The 16,154-nt window shown below is 38.9% G+C and overlaps 1 protein-coding gene across 11 annotated transcripts in view; it reads left to right on the top strand.

Annotated features, from left to right (window-relative positions):
- Positions 1-16,154, top strand: part of MPP7 (MAGUK p55 scaffold protein 7) — a 152,464-nt gene that overhangs the window by 87,361 nt on the left and 48,949 nt on the right. For all 11 annotated transcript variants that reach the window (XM_083823664.1, XM_083823657.1, XM_083823656.1 and 8 more), the window contains one exon: positions 3,144-3,224. In XM_083823664.1, coding sequence (XP_083679790.1) covers positions 3,144-3,224 — 81 coding nt within the window. The remainder of the gene's footprint in view (positions 1-3,143; positions 3,225-16,154) is intronic.

Below are 16,154 nucleotides of genomic sequence, written 5' to 3'. Positions count from 1 at the left end.
TTAAGAAAGGTCAGGATTTTTTCTACCCTGTGAACGTATTATTATGTATATATGGTAGTATTTTTAGAATGTACACGTGTCGAGACACGAATATCTCTAGACATCTGCCTATTTTGTTTAAGCACAGCTGCTTTTTAATGATCCTTTTGCAGGCACTTCATTTTTCCTTAGGTGTAGCTGAGCAGCTGGTTTCAGGGGCACCATCCCACAGACCAGGGATGTCCTCTAGCAGCTGAAGTCAGGCTAGCGATTTGCAGGATTTGGTATTTCAGTAGTTATCAGCAACCTTTGAGGAAGTTAATTTACATGCAGGGTGTTTTGTAACTCCAAATCCCGTGGAGTTTTAGGACTAAAGTGTTGTTCAATTTTTGGCACATTTCTCTGACTAACTGTCAGCGTCAAGGATTGAAAAGCATGTTGATGTTGACACAATTTTTTTCAACAGGCTTTAAATTAGAGTTTTTTCCTAGTGATAGTGGCTGTTGTATAGTTAAACAAAGAAGGAGATATTCTTATTACCAAGCGTGTATTTCCTGTTTGATTTAAAATCTAAATTTGAGGTGTTGCTAATGTAACTAAAATGTTTAAGGACTGTGTTTTTATTCTTCCCTTTGGTATTGATTTTTGAATCAATTTCAGAGATAACAGTTGTGAGTAGGCTTCTTTTCTAAACATTTTCGTTTTCCTAGCTGCCATCCCTTCTCACTCCTCACCACCAGTGACCCTTAAACTGATTTTTCCATCGGAGATTCTGTTTGAGTTTTATTTTGGAGCAGCAGCATCTGTTGCAGGACTCTTGATTCTGTGCAAATCAATTAAACATTGCTGGAGCTCTGGGTATAGACTATACATAAGGCCTCTTGTACTGACAAAAGAAGTCAGAACTTTCTCAAGAAACTTTAAACTCTCAGGTCCCGGTGTTCCCCGTATCTCCAGCCTCACTCAAATCTGTGTCTCTCCACTGTTTTGGCTTTTCCTCTCCAGGAGAAAAGTCAGAGTTTTTCATAAAGATCTTGCTAAAATGTTACGGTTCCTTCCACAGAGAATCTTGGAAGAGTTTCTCTGACAGCTCTTCCTGCAGCCTTTGTGATGAGGTGATTAGCATGATATCGGTGTACCCAAAACTCTCCATATAGCTTGTACAGCTGCTAGCAGCTCTCACAGATCTCTGCATGTCAATAACAACAAATAAAAAGCCAGACCTGGACTGCCAGAGTCCCAGTAAGCAGCTCTGGTGATACCTGTCCGCAGATCTGGAAATACAGCTTTGTCTTCCTGCTTCTCTGGACAGCACAGGGTATTATTACACAGAGCCTTTAAGATTCTTATGGGAATATTTGGAAAACTCTTGTAAATGATGTGAGTGCAAACAAATTTTTAATTTTTTCATCTCTGAACAAGTTTTTTTTTTAAATTATGACGAGATTCAAACATCTGTTAAAGCAATAACAAAATATTCTTTGCTTTTCTCATTGTTCTAAACATTATGTACCTGCATTTATGTTTGTACCACCAAAGCAAATGCCAGCTCTGCTGAATTAACAGCTGCTTCTACACATTTCAACCGAGAGAGAAATGCTGAAGCTGTCATTCTTATTGAGTGATTACCACTCTTGATCAATAAAACACAAATGAATAGAATTTATTCTGCAACGAGTAGTACAAGCTAAAGAATGAAAAGAGAACAAAGGGGAACCTGTGTCATTGAACTGCTGTCATTCCTAGCACAGATTATTTTCAGCTTCGCAGATCTTTGCAGAGCATTTTCATAGAACACGCAGACTAAATTGCAGGCAGATTACCTCAATACTTGGCTTAGAAATATGAAAATATTTCGTTCTGACCTTTCCTATAGTGATTGTTTCTTAATCTTTCTGTATTAATGCACAGATATTGTTAAGATTAACTTTGATGTGTTTGTGATGAACATTTTTGTCCATGAATAAAGGCTACAGGAGTGTAGGTGATCAATTTTTCTTTCAGTTCTGTTAGTTCTGTGTTAATTTGAAGGTTAAAAAAGAAGTATTCAAGCTATGTTTGATGTTGTCTATAACCGTTTCTAGACTTGTCTATTATATATAATTATGCTCAATGTACTTCTCTACAAGTTTATTTTGAAAATTTATATAACTGCAAGTAAGACTTTAAAATCAACCTAGATGAATAAAATTACTTGCTGCAAATAACCAATCTTTCTTTGAGACATTTTTATGATAGTGATTTAGTGCAAAGAAAATAAGCGATTATCTGAAATCACGTTTTGGATTATGAGCCGTGTACTTCAGAATTTTAAACCAAAGTTCAGTGCTGTGAAATATGTTTTAGTTTTTCCTCCTTCTGGAAAAATAGTTGACGTCTGAAATCCTGTAGTAAAATATGCCTCTTGAGTCCAAATTAGTGGAGAATGTCGTGATAAGAAAAACTAAAGACATGAGCCAAATAGCCATGGGATTAAATGTTAGACTGCTGCTCTATTGTTCACCAAACCACAATTTTGTAATATAACCAAACATAAATTACCGATCTTGTTGTTAGGACAGAGTTTGTGCATTTTAGGGGCTTGAATTGCTGATGACCTGTTACAAACTATATTATGATTAACCTGCTTCACGTTTAACAAGCTGGTTCCAGTGTATGTGTAAACATAATAAAAGGTTCAGATTGCTTGCACTGTAGGGGCACTTTGCTTTCTTATCCTGCTCCTAAACAGCACAGCTACTGTGGGTTTTTGGAAGCAGTGTGGATTTCACCACCTCATTCGAAACAGTTTTTTATAGACAGTGTCAAAGTTTGATCCAGTCATTTTTACAAGCAGTCCTTTGTCTGCACGCGAAGGGCCATTCACTTAAATGAAGTGCTGGGATTTGCCCTCATTGCTATAAATCAGAATGTGATCTGGCTGCACTGTTGCCAGAAATGATTACTTGTGTTAAACTGAGCCGAAAGGCCTGGCTTAAATCTGGTCCGCTGAGGGCCAGAAAGAGAAGCACGGTGATTGATGGTGTTTTTCTTCATGCTGGCTTCTGTTTGAACACACTGGAAAGTAATAACCTTGAACAAGATAGATTCTAGGTTGTCACTGATGCACTGGGTAAAACAATGCTTTCCTAATGGTCTCTGTGTCAATTCAATCTCCCCCACAGCTGGCTGAGGAGCTGCAGAGCAAGCCGCTGAACAGCGAGATCAGAGAACTGCTGAAACTGCTGTCAAAGCCCAATCTCAAGGTGAGGATGTGTTGCACCTGCAGAGAGCTGACTGCATGGGTGTGTGCAGCTGCTTTCTAGGGCTGCGTGGGTTTTTGTCTGCTGTAACAAATCCATGCCTTTCCAAGAAATGGACGCAATGTTAATAGGAAATACCTTTTATGGAGAAACACCCTTAATGTTGCCTATGGATTATTGTGCTGTTACTGATATTTGTAAAAGGAAATCAGTGGAAAGCCGTTGGTTATTTGCAACACATATTCCAAAAAGGAGGTGCTTGATTTTTCTTTTTTAGCTAATTTTTATTGCACACTTTTCATACATTTACGTAAAAAGTGCATTTACTACCAGATCATCAGTCATGTCATTGATTTAATCACATGGTGCATAAATGCTGTGACCTGGCACTTAGACAGAAAGTTCCTGATGTATGTTATTTCCAAAAAATTATAATCTTGAAAACTTTCTGCAAAAACCCTGGGGTTCACTGTAGTGCAACTGTCAGTAGACTATAGAACCACAGAATCACTCAGGTTGGAAGGGACCCTGGGAGGTTGCCAAGTCTGTAGTCCAGCAGTCTGCTCAAAGCAGGGTCAACACTGAGTTCAGAGCAGGTTGCTCCAGGCTTTATCCCACCAGGTCTTGGAAATGCTTGGGAGCAGACATTCCACAGCCTCTCTGTGCAGCCTGTTCCAAGGCCTAATTACCCTCATAGTAAAAATTGTTTCCTCATAGCCAGTCAGAGCCTCCCCTGTGTACTGTTGTTAATGCACGCTATCACATTATTTTTCCACTGTGAAGAGAACAAAGAACTCAGTACTCTAGGTGCATTTTGCAATGCTAATTAAATGAAGCAGTTGATAAGTTTAGAGGAAAAACTATGGAAAGGAGCGCTTTTTAAGACACAGTTGCTTCTTTATATTCCCTGTAAAACACTGATGTCAAAAATCTGACATTGTGATATCTTTAAAGTGCTACAAAATTTTAAACCAAAGATCAATAGTACCTCCTTTTTAAAGATTTTTGCACAGTTGGTTGTTCCCTAGTTTGCAAAGTGACAAGCCATTTTTTCTCTGAAGGGGTAAGCAGTGGCAATAGCTTAATACAAGAGAAAAAGTCAGTGCATTAAATTGCAGAGATTGTAAGTGTCACTGCAGGTATTTCCTTAGTGACTGTTCATGCGTGTCACACTTTTGAAGCTTGAGTCTGAAGACAGCTAATTTGCTACTACTGCGTTTCTCCCTCTCCTTCTCCCTTTCTCTCTCTTTTTCAGTATCCTTCTCTCCTCCCCTTTCTGTCTCGCCCCCCTCACTCTCACTTGAGCTCTCTCATTTCCTCACTGCTTTGCTGTCTCTCTGTCTCTCTCTCAATCTCACTGCTACGTTTAAGTTGTTAAATGCAATGTAGTAATCTTAGTAGGATTTTAGGTGGAGAAGTGTCTTATCCTCGCTATAGTTAATGTGCTTGAACAAGTGCAGTAACCTAGTGAATATGGTTCTTGGCTACAGGAGGAGGAAGTGGCCAGCTGTAGGGTACCAAGCCCTTTGCATGGTCAGACTGGCTCAGCCAGCACAAGACACAGGTTTCCCTGTCCTGCATGGCTCGAAAGTGTTTATGCGTGTTAGGGGAAAGAACTGACAGTATGCCTGATATTTCTCCCATCCATTATTCTCTCCATCCACCATCTCCTGGCAAGCATTACTGGGAGAGATGGTGAACATCACTGCCCTCTCCATCATGTTGTGCACATGCAAGTATGGATGGAGTCACAGGCTTTAGGTTTAGATGCTTTCCCCTGTTCTCTCTTGGGCAGGAAGGGAAATGAACAAAGGAGTTGGGACTCAGTTTTCCAGTCGCTGATGTGAGATTCTCTCGAGTTTGTTCAGTTGTATCTGAGCTTATGCGGTACATTGCAGAAGATTTTCTAGCCCTTCACTCCATGCTGATGCCTGGAGAGGGTTTGTTTCTTCCCATCTAGATTCCTGGGGCAAAATGATGTCTAGAACAACTCTTTTCCACACATCTGAAATCACTTGGGATAACTGATGCGTGTTTTCCAATGATGCTGGGTAGGCTTTATCTGAAAAATTGTATGGCTTAATTTGGGATTGACTTAAGCTGGCTGTGTTTTACTCTGCAGGGGAAACTTTCCTCTCCTGACCTGGCTTGTAACTACAGTGCTAGCTGGAGCCAGCAGGAGCGCTTCCACTTTCTTCCAGCTCTGTTGTAACACGTTCATGGCATGGTGTGGAACGGCTAGGATTAGTTTACTACACTACATCACTGCTTCCAGACTTTTGGTTGTGTAAAGGGACAGGTCTAGAAAGGTGACTGGAACTTCACAGGTTTGGTTAACATGCAGAAAAAGACTGGGAGAGGTTTCTAGCAACTGTATGATTTAGATTAATATTTACATATTCTCCTTTTGGGTTACAATACTGTTTTGTTGAATATATTTCTGAGTGTTTGCATCTGATTTGTAAAGTTCTTATTGTGTGCGTAAAGTTTTTATTGTTTCATGGTTTTCATCCATAACAAAATGTTTTAAATAAGAAAATAACTTTTCTGAGACATTTACATTTATCAGACCTGAGATTTTCAAAATGGCCTAAAAGTTATTCCAAGGTTCTTTTGAATGCATTTTCTTTTGGGAAAAACAAACGAACAAACAAATTGGGTATTGCTGGTCTTTTAAAAACTGGATGCAATGTCCAGCTACACTGTGTGTTTTTTCTTGTGACATCCTTTACCATGATTATATGAAATAACAATGGTTGTGTTTTATCTCACCTGATTAAAACAGAACACTGAATGTAGAGCAGAGCATTTAGCTCCGGGAAGAAATCAAGTGGATTTGTTTATCTGTGTGTAAGATACTGCATTTGTGTTACAGATTTAAAATACAATTGCAGAGTCCTGTGGACACATGCCAGCAATGTCTATTGTTTTTAAATTCCAATGGGTAGTAAAGACTTACAGTTTACATTCAGTAGGCATGCTTTACCTTGCTATGGCTAACAAGTGGAACAGTATTTCCATACCTTTGACCATGAATTGAGTTGAATGCAGTGTTTCCAGTCCAGAAATGTACCTCTCGTTCTCATTATCTCTCATTCAGAAATCATAAATACAGCAATGCATATCTTCAGCCCTTGTGTGTCATAACCCCAAACGTGCAATCAAATCAGTTGAGGAAGATAACTGGTACGAAATGTGTGTGTATGCAGCTATAACAGATCTACTGAGCTGGTTGTTAAAAAATTGCTAAAAAGAGTTTAACTTGTGGAAGCTAGAATGACGATAACTGAGTAGAAGTGGCTGTATTGAAACTTACATTGCTGCACTTGTGTTCCTTATAGCTGTGCAGTATGCGGGGATTACTGGGGTTTTATTTGTGTGTTTTTATTCAGTTTCAGTAAAGCATACACCTTAAAGGTAAGCCTAGCAGGTCAGCTGTAGGCAGAGTAAATTCCCTGCAGACAGCCCTGGGCCGCCCAGGCCGGCCTGCATGCCGTGCCGCACAGGGCCCCATCTTTGGGCCTCCGCAGGGACATCTTGGGGCGGTTTGAAATGTGGGCACGCTGGGCTCGGATCTGCTTGGAGGTCTTGATAAACATTTCAGATTTCCGACACAGTGAAATTTCTGTCTTCCACTGCTGTCTGTTTTACCAGGCAGTGTAACAGCGGCACTCACGGACCCTTGGTGTGTTTCAGTGACGCGTGCTCGGCGGTCTCTGTGCCACAGCAGCCCCTGCACTTCTCCTCTCCTCCGTGGGTCTCACAAGGCAGCCGAGGCCTTGAAGCACCCGTGGCTGCAGTACAAAGCTTGCTGAGCGCAGATCCTGCCTCCTGGCCTTTATTTTGACTGTGTTAGGGCTTCTTTTCATCCTTTCCATTTGTTCAACCCAGGAGCTGGTGCTTTAGATTAATTGCGTATTAGTCTGTGTGGTGTTATGCCAAACAGCTACCCACCACTTTCATTATAAACACTGGGGAGGAGGGTGTGTTTGTCATAACCTCCAGGGAACGGGACTGTGTTGCTCTCTGTAAGCTTTCATTCTGTATAAATTAGGGTGATGAGCTGTGTTTAAAGGTGGTAATTCCTGCTTCTGGCTGGAAGTGGAAGACTGCAACCTGCTCCTGGCTTTCTTCTCTGTTCCCGGAGTGACTTTTTAAGACTTTCATAATTCCTGACATGTAACTATGAATTAGATTATTTTTCATCCTCCTTCAAGCTTACCTTGCTTATTTTATGAAGGAAGCATTTAAAAGATGGTTTATATTTTCAAGATTTGTGTTTTACGTTCCAGTTTTGTTGATGGACGGGGCATTTACATCGAAGTTACATGATTTTATACATGGTTGAATAAAGCACAGTGAGGAACTTTGGTATCATACTGTTTTTCATGTAAGGAACAAGTGTCCCTTAGCATGCTCTTCTAACGACAACAATAAAGTTACTCATTGTGAGCTGTAAATACATCACACATGAAGTTTGACATAACCCTAAACACGTCTCTTCAAGAAGGCTTAATTTTCTTCTTTCTATATTTTCTGTAACATGAAAACTAAAATATATAGCGAGGTTATACATGAGAAAACGATCTTTCTGATTTAAGGGAAGATGCTCCTATGTGTTCTTTTATAAAATATGAATAATAGGATAAAGAGGTAAATATTCTCAGCTTTAATAGTTTATAATTTGGAGAGATTGAAGGAATTTATGTGATAGGAAACAGAATGCATGTGAAGAGGGGAGTTGTACAGAATTGTGAAAGTTATGTCAGAAAGTTTAAAAATGATAATGTATCAAGTAGCTACCAGTGCAATTGAGAAAGACGTGTTAATAGAGTAATTTGGCTTTTTTATGAAGTATTGCTGTTGTCTGAAAGCACTCATTTTGGAGGAAAAATTAGGTGAAATAAGTAGATACAGAATATTATATTTTTCATTGTTATGCAATTGAATAAATTGGAATGAAAATATTGGAATATATATAGGATTAAAATGCTTGGAATATATGAATTGGAAGACTGAGATTCAAGATGCTAACACAAGGTATATTCTAAAAGGGAATTTAATTCCAGACTTTAATGGGCTTGTCACAATCAAGTTAGCAAAACGGTCTTATGTGTCAGCAGATGGGAGCGAAAGTGGGCAATGGAGTTGCTGTGTCAGTCATGTGGCAGAACCCCAGAGACAGATACTGTAAGAAAGCAGATTTAGTAAATATGAAAGATGATCAAACTAAGAGTGAATGAGTTCAGGAAGCATTAGAAAAGAGATCAGATTAGTAGAAGAGGAAAGGAGCCATGTAGCTTGATGGAAGAGACTAGGAAGATGAAGGTTTTTCAATGAGCACTTGGCAGGCATGTCATGCAGTATTCTGCTAGGACAGATATTTGTTTTCTTGAGCTTACAGCTGGCTGAATTAACCTATGCTCTAATCTATTTATTCACTAACAGTAAAATTAAATGATTTTTTTAGAGAGTAATGGTAGGTTTTTGATCCAGTATACTTTTTAACCAAAGGTGAGTTTAAAATATGGATGGTGTCTTTCTGTCATTTAAACAAGACTACATGTTCTGGACTCTGGAAAGAGGAGTTGAGGTGAGTGTGTTAAGCATTGACTGGCTGTTGAGAACTGCCTCACTATTATGTATGCAACTGTTTTGTATGTACACTTTGGGAAACCTGAAGTGAACAAAATTCTTAAGATTGTATTTCTCAGTGTAAGGTAGTTCCTAAGGTCTTCTCTTCAGATATCAAGGAAATGTCATTATCATGACTTAGACCTTAACTCTGCCTACAGTTCTAACCTACTATGTAGACAATATTGACAATATTTTTTCTTATATTATTTCTGTTGTAAATATTTGCATCTTTTTTCAGTATACATTCTGCAGTTTTTAATGACATACTAAAACAGAAATAACCCTAGAACAGTATTATTTACCAACAAAATTTGCTGTGATTTTTAGAAGGAACTAGGAAAAATGTGAGCACCTTTTTTTTTTTTCTCTCCAGAAAAATCTCTACAATTTTTTAAAGATACATTCAAATAATAATTTGAACACGGAAGGCGAATTTGCACAGGTACTTGTAAAGCTTTTGAAAATGTACTTTCTCTGTTAAGAGCTGATTTTGCATCAGCTGTGATACAGAGGGAGAAATTCCCTTAATAAGTATTTGCATTTAAACTGAATAATGAATAATTTAGTAAGTTCCAGTATTCCTAGATTTCTGATATATTTACAGGCTATTTTACATCAGTGTAGACGTTTGTCTTGTTCTTTGCTCCAAAATCTTTACAGTGACTTTTTTATGTTAGTGCCCTTTATACACAGAAATCAATATCCTACTAAGTAGGAAACAAAAAGCAGCATTGGTTTAATTTGCATATTCCATATAACATTTTAAAGCTTTCAAATTCTCTTCCACTTTTAATTAAAAAGCTTTCATGAATAGTAGCTCTCAATTCATTTTCTAACAAACTGGAAAAGGCTGTGTTCTTTTTGGAACACTGCCATAGCACAAGAGCATAATTGTTATTTATTTTTTAAAATTACTCGAAACCTGAAAAACCAAAGCAATCAACTATAGGAATGAACATTTTAGGTACTTTTTTGTTGTGGCTGTAAACTAAAAAGCTATAAAAACTATAAAAAGAATGGACCATCCTTTAGCCCATTGAACAATTTTATCCCAATTATATTCACTTTGACCCAGACTCCAGATATATTATTCATATCTTACTTGCTCTTAACTTTTTGTTTACAAAGGCAGTTACATTCCTAATCATTACGTATTAAAATGAGAAATTTATCATTTGAAGTCCCTGTTATGGTAAATTTAGTGTGTTTTAAATTCATATAAAATATGTCCTTTGTGGTCACTGGTATACTAAGCAGAACAATAATTATTTTAAAAGCCTTTGCCACAGTGCTAAAACTGTTTTGAAGGATGTTTATACCGCTTGTGACCTGGAGGAAATTAAACTTTTTTAACCTCCAAAGAATGCCAGTGGTGGTTCTGCCTATTTCAGCAGAGTTTATCTTCTGTTTATGTGCACTGAAAGGATTGCCAGCTGCTAGTTTGAAACATGAAGCAGGTACATAAACAGGGACACAAGGCACGACTGTGAATCACTTCAATGCATCATGGTACAAGAGAATGTAAATTATTTGGAACACTTCAGGAGCTGTACCTGTAGCTGTGCATGGAACAAGCCGTGGACATTCTTTAAGTATTTTTCTTGGCTTCTCTTTTATTACCGTAGAATGAATAGAATTTTGGAAGTATTCTCAAGATAACTTGCAGAGTAAAGGGAAAACCACTCTTGTATGACTGGGAATGTTTTCAGATTAATTTGTCCATGGACAACTTCAATATGTTGCTCAGAGAAAATACGGATTCTTAAAACTAAGTTGTTTTCAATTTTTTTAAATTGCCTTGAAATGACCAAGATACATATGCCAGAAAACTGTATATAGGATTTACACTTGCTGTTTTATTTGCAATTTATTTGAAATGTATTTGAATTCCAATTTCACAAAGCATAAACAATTTGTGTTTGTAAACATTTTCATCTAATAAGTACCTCCTTGGCTTTCCTTCAGTATATAAGCAGGAGTTAAACAAAACTAAAGCTGCAGACGGTGAAACCAGGGCAGTTTGTATTCTTCACATAACTGTTCCTTGTATTTGTTTAGGTTTCTTTTTTTTTTAAAAAAAAAAAAGAAGAAAAAGTGCTTCTTTTAGCTTGAAGCATACTCTTCTAATTGTCTTATCCCGTTCTGTTTTTCTTATATTTTCTGAGAAGTTTGTAAAACTCTAGCCTTTATTTGATAAACTGCTGATACCATCACCTGTGCCATCTGGGGCTTATTGGATTTGCACAGTGTCCTAATAGACTGCTCGGATCAAAGTCCTACTTGTTCTGTTAAAAAAAAAAAATCATTTTAAGCCTTTATCAGCAGAGCTTTATGAAGCTGCCTTACAGTTACCGGCAAAAATTGACAATATAATTTACTATGCAGGAAGCAGTAGGCATTTTTCTACAAGAACTTTAACATACAAAGTACTCAAAGAAAATATTGGGTTATAATAATATAAACCAAAAACTGCTTTTTCTTTGAAAATTTTATGAAACATTTCTTGTAACATGTAATTAAAAAAATCTTAACGTAAACCTTGTCCTCTTTCCGCCATTTCCTTTGCAATTAGACTTGCTGAGGATTTTCCATCAGGGATTTTTCATTGAAATATGTGGTTTCTGCAAAGTCAACATTTTCCGCTGGAAATTGTTGGAATTTGCCTACAACTGTTCAGGTTTTGCATCTGGAAAAGCCAAACACAAATTTCAGGTCAGTTAACATCTGAGCTCCATTTGTGCTGTTAGTGCATCCCAAGCACTTGGAGGACCTTTTGGCTCTGTTCCTTTTGAGATTCGTCTTCCCGACTGAACCAATGTTTTCTATTTTTGCTCATGTCCTGAGAGACCGTTCTCCTCTTTATGAAACATTCATGGTCACGTATGGTAACGCAGACTACAGTATGTGTTTAGAAAGCATAATTGTCCACGATTTATAACTCTTTATTTGTCAGTGGTCTCTGAGGTTTGCTGATAGGACTGGTTACAGGATTTGTGCTCTTACATTGAAAGATTTTCTATAAAACTAGTTTAACTTTATTAATATGGTGAGCTGGAGCATGATGTTCTTTGTATGTCAACTGGGAAGTTACCTAATGCTCGTTTTCAAAATCAGAGGCCTAAGTAAATCAGCAAGTACATGCTTAATTTTGGATGGTATGCTGTCAAAAACCAGCAGTGAGAGAGAAATACTTATTTTCCACCTAAGTAATATGTGGAAATTTTCAATAAGCAGGGAACAAAGCACTGGTGGTGTGGTAACACTGATTGGTGGATAGCCCACAGATGTCCTGAGCGTAGCCTGCAGATATCCTGAGCACACCAACCATGAAGCTGGGGGAGAAGGACAGCAGACAGCACTGGGGAGACTTCATTAAGAAGTGAATGAGATTCTTCTACAAAGCTTTTCCTTCCTTTACTTGCAAAAGAGATCACCAAGGAGAAAGAAGGAGAGCAAGGAGACAGAGGTGACTCCATGCGCTCAGCTTAAATGTCCCCATTGTTTGTTTGGAGAGACAGAACGAAGGCTAATCTTATATGTGTTTTGAAAATTAGTCTTCGTTCTCTGAGTCCTGGTGCCTGTATTCTGCTAGAGGTTGAACACTGCTGTTTTGAAGGGAGGAGTGGCTATGATTTGGTGGAGAAAGGAAGTGAAATTTTAAGGGTATTGTTAACATCTGCTAAATACAATGTTTTTAATGCTCTCTGATAGGCATGTAAGCTGTGACTGAGTGAAAAGGTGGGTTATTCAATAGATTTCTTAAATTATTTTTTACCATATGCAACAGGCTGCCATTTGGGGAAGCCCTCCCTCATATTTTGGCAACCTTGTTAGAGGAACAATAGGTTCTATACTTAGTTCTTCAGTTTTAGAACTCGAATTGCTATCTCTATTGCCACTTGCAGCCATAATTTAAAGGAGTTTTTTGTAGGAAACTTTTTTTGAGTGGGGAGCTCTTGGAAAATATGTTGCTGTCTTTATTTCTGGAATTATTTTGCTACTGTAATGGAAGAAGTAAAATCAAAGTTAATAGCAAAATAGTCCTTTTAAAAACAGCAAGAAAAGCCTTGATTTTTCACACCTGACAGCCAGAGAAAATTAGAATGCAGTTGTGGCATACTCATAAATTTTTACGAGCTGGCAGAGCATACATATAACAATATACGACATATCAAAAACATAGATATAAAATGATATAAAGGAGATGAAAGGATGCTGCATAAATATATTTAAGTAATAATCATCAGATTATGCTGGAAAGGCTCTTATTTCCATCTCACGTGGTAACTGAGCTGGTGTCAAATGGACAGCCTGTGTCACAATCGTCTTAGATGTACAGAAATTAAAATGCTCACTAGCAGCCAGTGTATAATAAACAAAGTAATAGATAAAATAAACAAAAGTAAAGCCAGGCAGGTTGGCAGGAGAAAATAAAAATAAAAAAAGAAATGCAGATCAAAGAAATTCTTTGGCTACATATAAAGACATTACCACATGAAATAACCTTCTCTAACTCATGTAAGATTTTTGAACGGCATACGTGGACCTATAACATTCACCTACAGCACCTAAAAGTTGGCCACATAACTGAAGCTGAGTGGGACAATCCCTTCCCTCAACCAGTGAGCTGTGCCTGGCGCACCCCAGGGCACGGCTGGCCCTCCTGGCTGCCAGGGCCCACCGCTGGCTCGTGGCCAGCCGGCCTCCCCCAGAGCCCCCAGGCCCCTTTCCGCGGGGCTGCTCTCCAGCCTCTCGCCCCCAGTCTGTGTACAGCCGGGGTTGCCCCTTGCCGGGTGCAGAATCCGGCACTTGCTCTCGTTAAATTTCATGAGCATGGAGATTGCCCAGCCCTCTAATTTGTCAAGATCTCTCTGCAAGGCCTCTCTGCCCTGGAGGGAGTCAACAGCTCCTCCTAATTTAGTGTCATCTGCAAACTTACTTGGTATACATTCAAGTCCTGCCTTCAGATCATTTATGAAAATACTGAAGAGAACTGGCCCCAAAATGGAGCCCTGAGGAACCCCGCTAACGACTGGCTGCCAGCCTGATGTAACCCCAATACCCTTATGAGCCTGATGTAACCCTGTATACCCCTTTGAGCCTGACCCATCAGGCAATTGTTCACCCATTGTTTCAGTATTGTCAGGATGCTACCACTTCTTCAAAAAAAGAACACATCAAGGATTGCCAAGATGCTGGACAGGTGCTGATGTGTAAGCATTTTCCAGTCTGCAAACCATGTATTTTGTGCTCTTGGAAGTTACTTAAATAGGGCTTTACCAAGCCCTATTTCAAAAACAGTCAAGAACAGTTTAGCTACACGAATCACGTTGTGAATGTAAAAGACTTTGTTCAGATTCTTCAGCATTGGTTTAAAATCGAGGTTATTCTACTGTGATCCACAGTTGAGGAAAAACATAGGGCTGTCATCTGGAAGAATATTAACACCTTTACCAGATGACACGGGCAGGCTGCATGCTTCTGTGAGCGCTGAGATAGTTCAACTTTGGAAACGTCTCCAGGGGCTCCAAACAATGAGCGAAAGGAAACGGGAGTCTGAAGATGCAGAAAGTTGAGTTTTCTGCTGGCTGTTGCTGTCTGGCTACCAGCTGCAGGTAAACCCATCAGTTCAGACTGGTGAATCTGAAATCAAGAAACTGCATTTTCAGGCAAGGAAATTACCCTTGTGTGAAAGGAAGTTTGTATAGTCAGGAATAAAGTCCTCCATAGTAAAAAGGAAAAAGTAATATGTACTTACTATTGATCCAACCGAGAAGTTGCTGTGCTAAGAACATTAATATTTAGTAGATACTAAGAACACAAAACCACATATGTATGGGATGTGTTTTACATGTTTTGAGTCACTCCTGTGACCCAGGATTGGTCAAATTGGAAGAGAAAGGGATTCAATTGCCAGCGGGACAAGCTTGAACTGTGGGGCAACCCTGTTGTAAGTACAGATGGGACAGCCACACGCGTGGAATATTTCTTCCCTTTTGTGCATACCTAACTGCTGTCTTCTCAGACACTGTATCATTTCTGGGCCATTTATAGAGGACATATAGGAAAATACAACATTTGAAAGAAGAAAGAAGTAAATTAACCATGATTTTTTCTCCCCATGAATTAATACATCCATTGGTTTCCTGGTTACAAATTGAAAATCATACTTAAATTAAAGGACTTTATTTCAGTTTTCTTACTGTCACTGTCAAAGTTTTTTTTGCTTACGTTGATTGAATAGTGTAAGTGATTTTCAGCAGCAAAGGTAAAGGATGTTCATTTCTTTGGAAGTTAACCGATTTCTTCAACATCATTTACTATGTGTATTTAACTTGGGGAATTTTATTCAGAGTAGAAAGTCTCAGATTCTTGCAGGAAAGTTGCTTAAATTGTCGCACCTTTGGAAGGAATTTTAATCCTTTGCTGCCTGGGACATGGTTACTGGAGCTTGCATACTCACACTACTTCTACTGCCAGAGAAAACCCAGTTCATTGTTATCCCAGCCATCCTCTGTTCACTTGAGCAGCACTAGCAAGTTTCTGCTACCTGTAGTTTTATTGCTTGCTTCTAGGTGATGCCTCACGTTTTAGCCGAGCTCAGTTCTACAGCGGTAACTGCTGTCGCCCGTTAGCTCAGATGCCTGCTGGGCCGTGCCCTCTCGTCACACTCACGCTGATTCCCGTGGCCCTTGCCCTGTGTCAGGCCTGGGGTTACCTGCGCTGCCCTTTTCCAGCGGCTGTCGTGCTGCCCTTTTGCTGGGGAGTGGAGCTAGGGGATGGCATTCATAGGTGCCTACACTGCAGCAATTCACAGTGCAGCCTATATTTGTGACAGTAAGCTTGAAGACCAGTTCTGCAGAGGAAGAAAGGTGTTCCCCTTCCTCTTAGCTAAATTCGCAGCTCCCTTTCCTCCTGGTAGTTTAGTGCTGTTTGTTAGTTGTTCTTGAAGGTATAGCTTGACTCTAAATACTTCATATTTTTATTCCGTTCTTCTCTAAACTGTTCTGTAATCTAATTGCTTTTTTGTGCCCAGAGCCTGTATGCCATCACCATTGTGCCTCGGCTTTCTGCTGGTTTTATTCTGCCTTCAGCCTCCTTCGGTGGATTCAGTCTCCTCCCAGCTCTTTCAGCTTTTCTTTGGTATCTCTGGATGACTTCACTTACTTGATTTTAACTTTACACAAGTTACTCTCATAAATCAGTCTTTCAAGTGCTGAATAATTTTTCCACCAATATTTTCAGTTTATCTTTTTGTATTTCTTCTGTAACCTTTCACAAAGGAAAATTAGATAT

Source organism: Anser anser (assembly GCF_964211835.1).
Source record: "Anser anser genome assembly, chromosome: 2".
NCBI lineage: Eukaryota > Metazoa > Chordata > Aves > Anseriformes > Anatidae > Anser > Anser anser.
The sequence above is the reverse complement of the archived record's forward strand: the minus strand, read 5'-3'. Positions and strand labels throughout refer to the sequence as shown.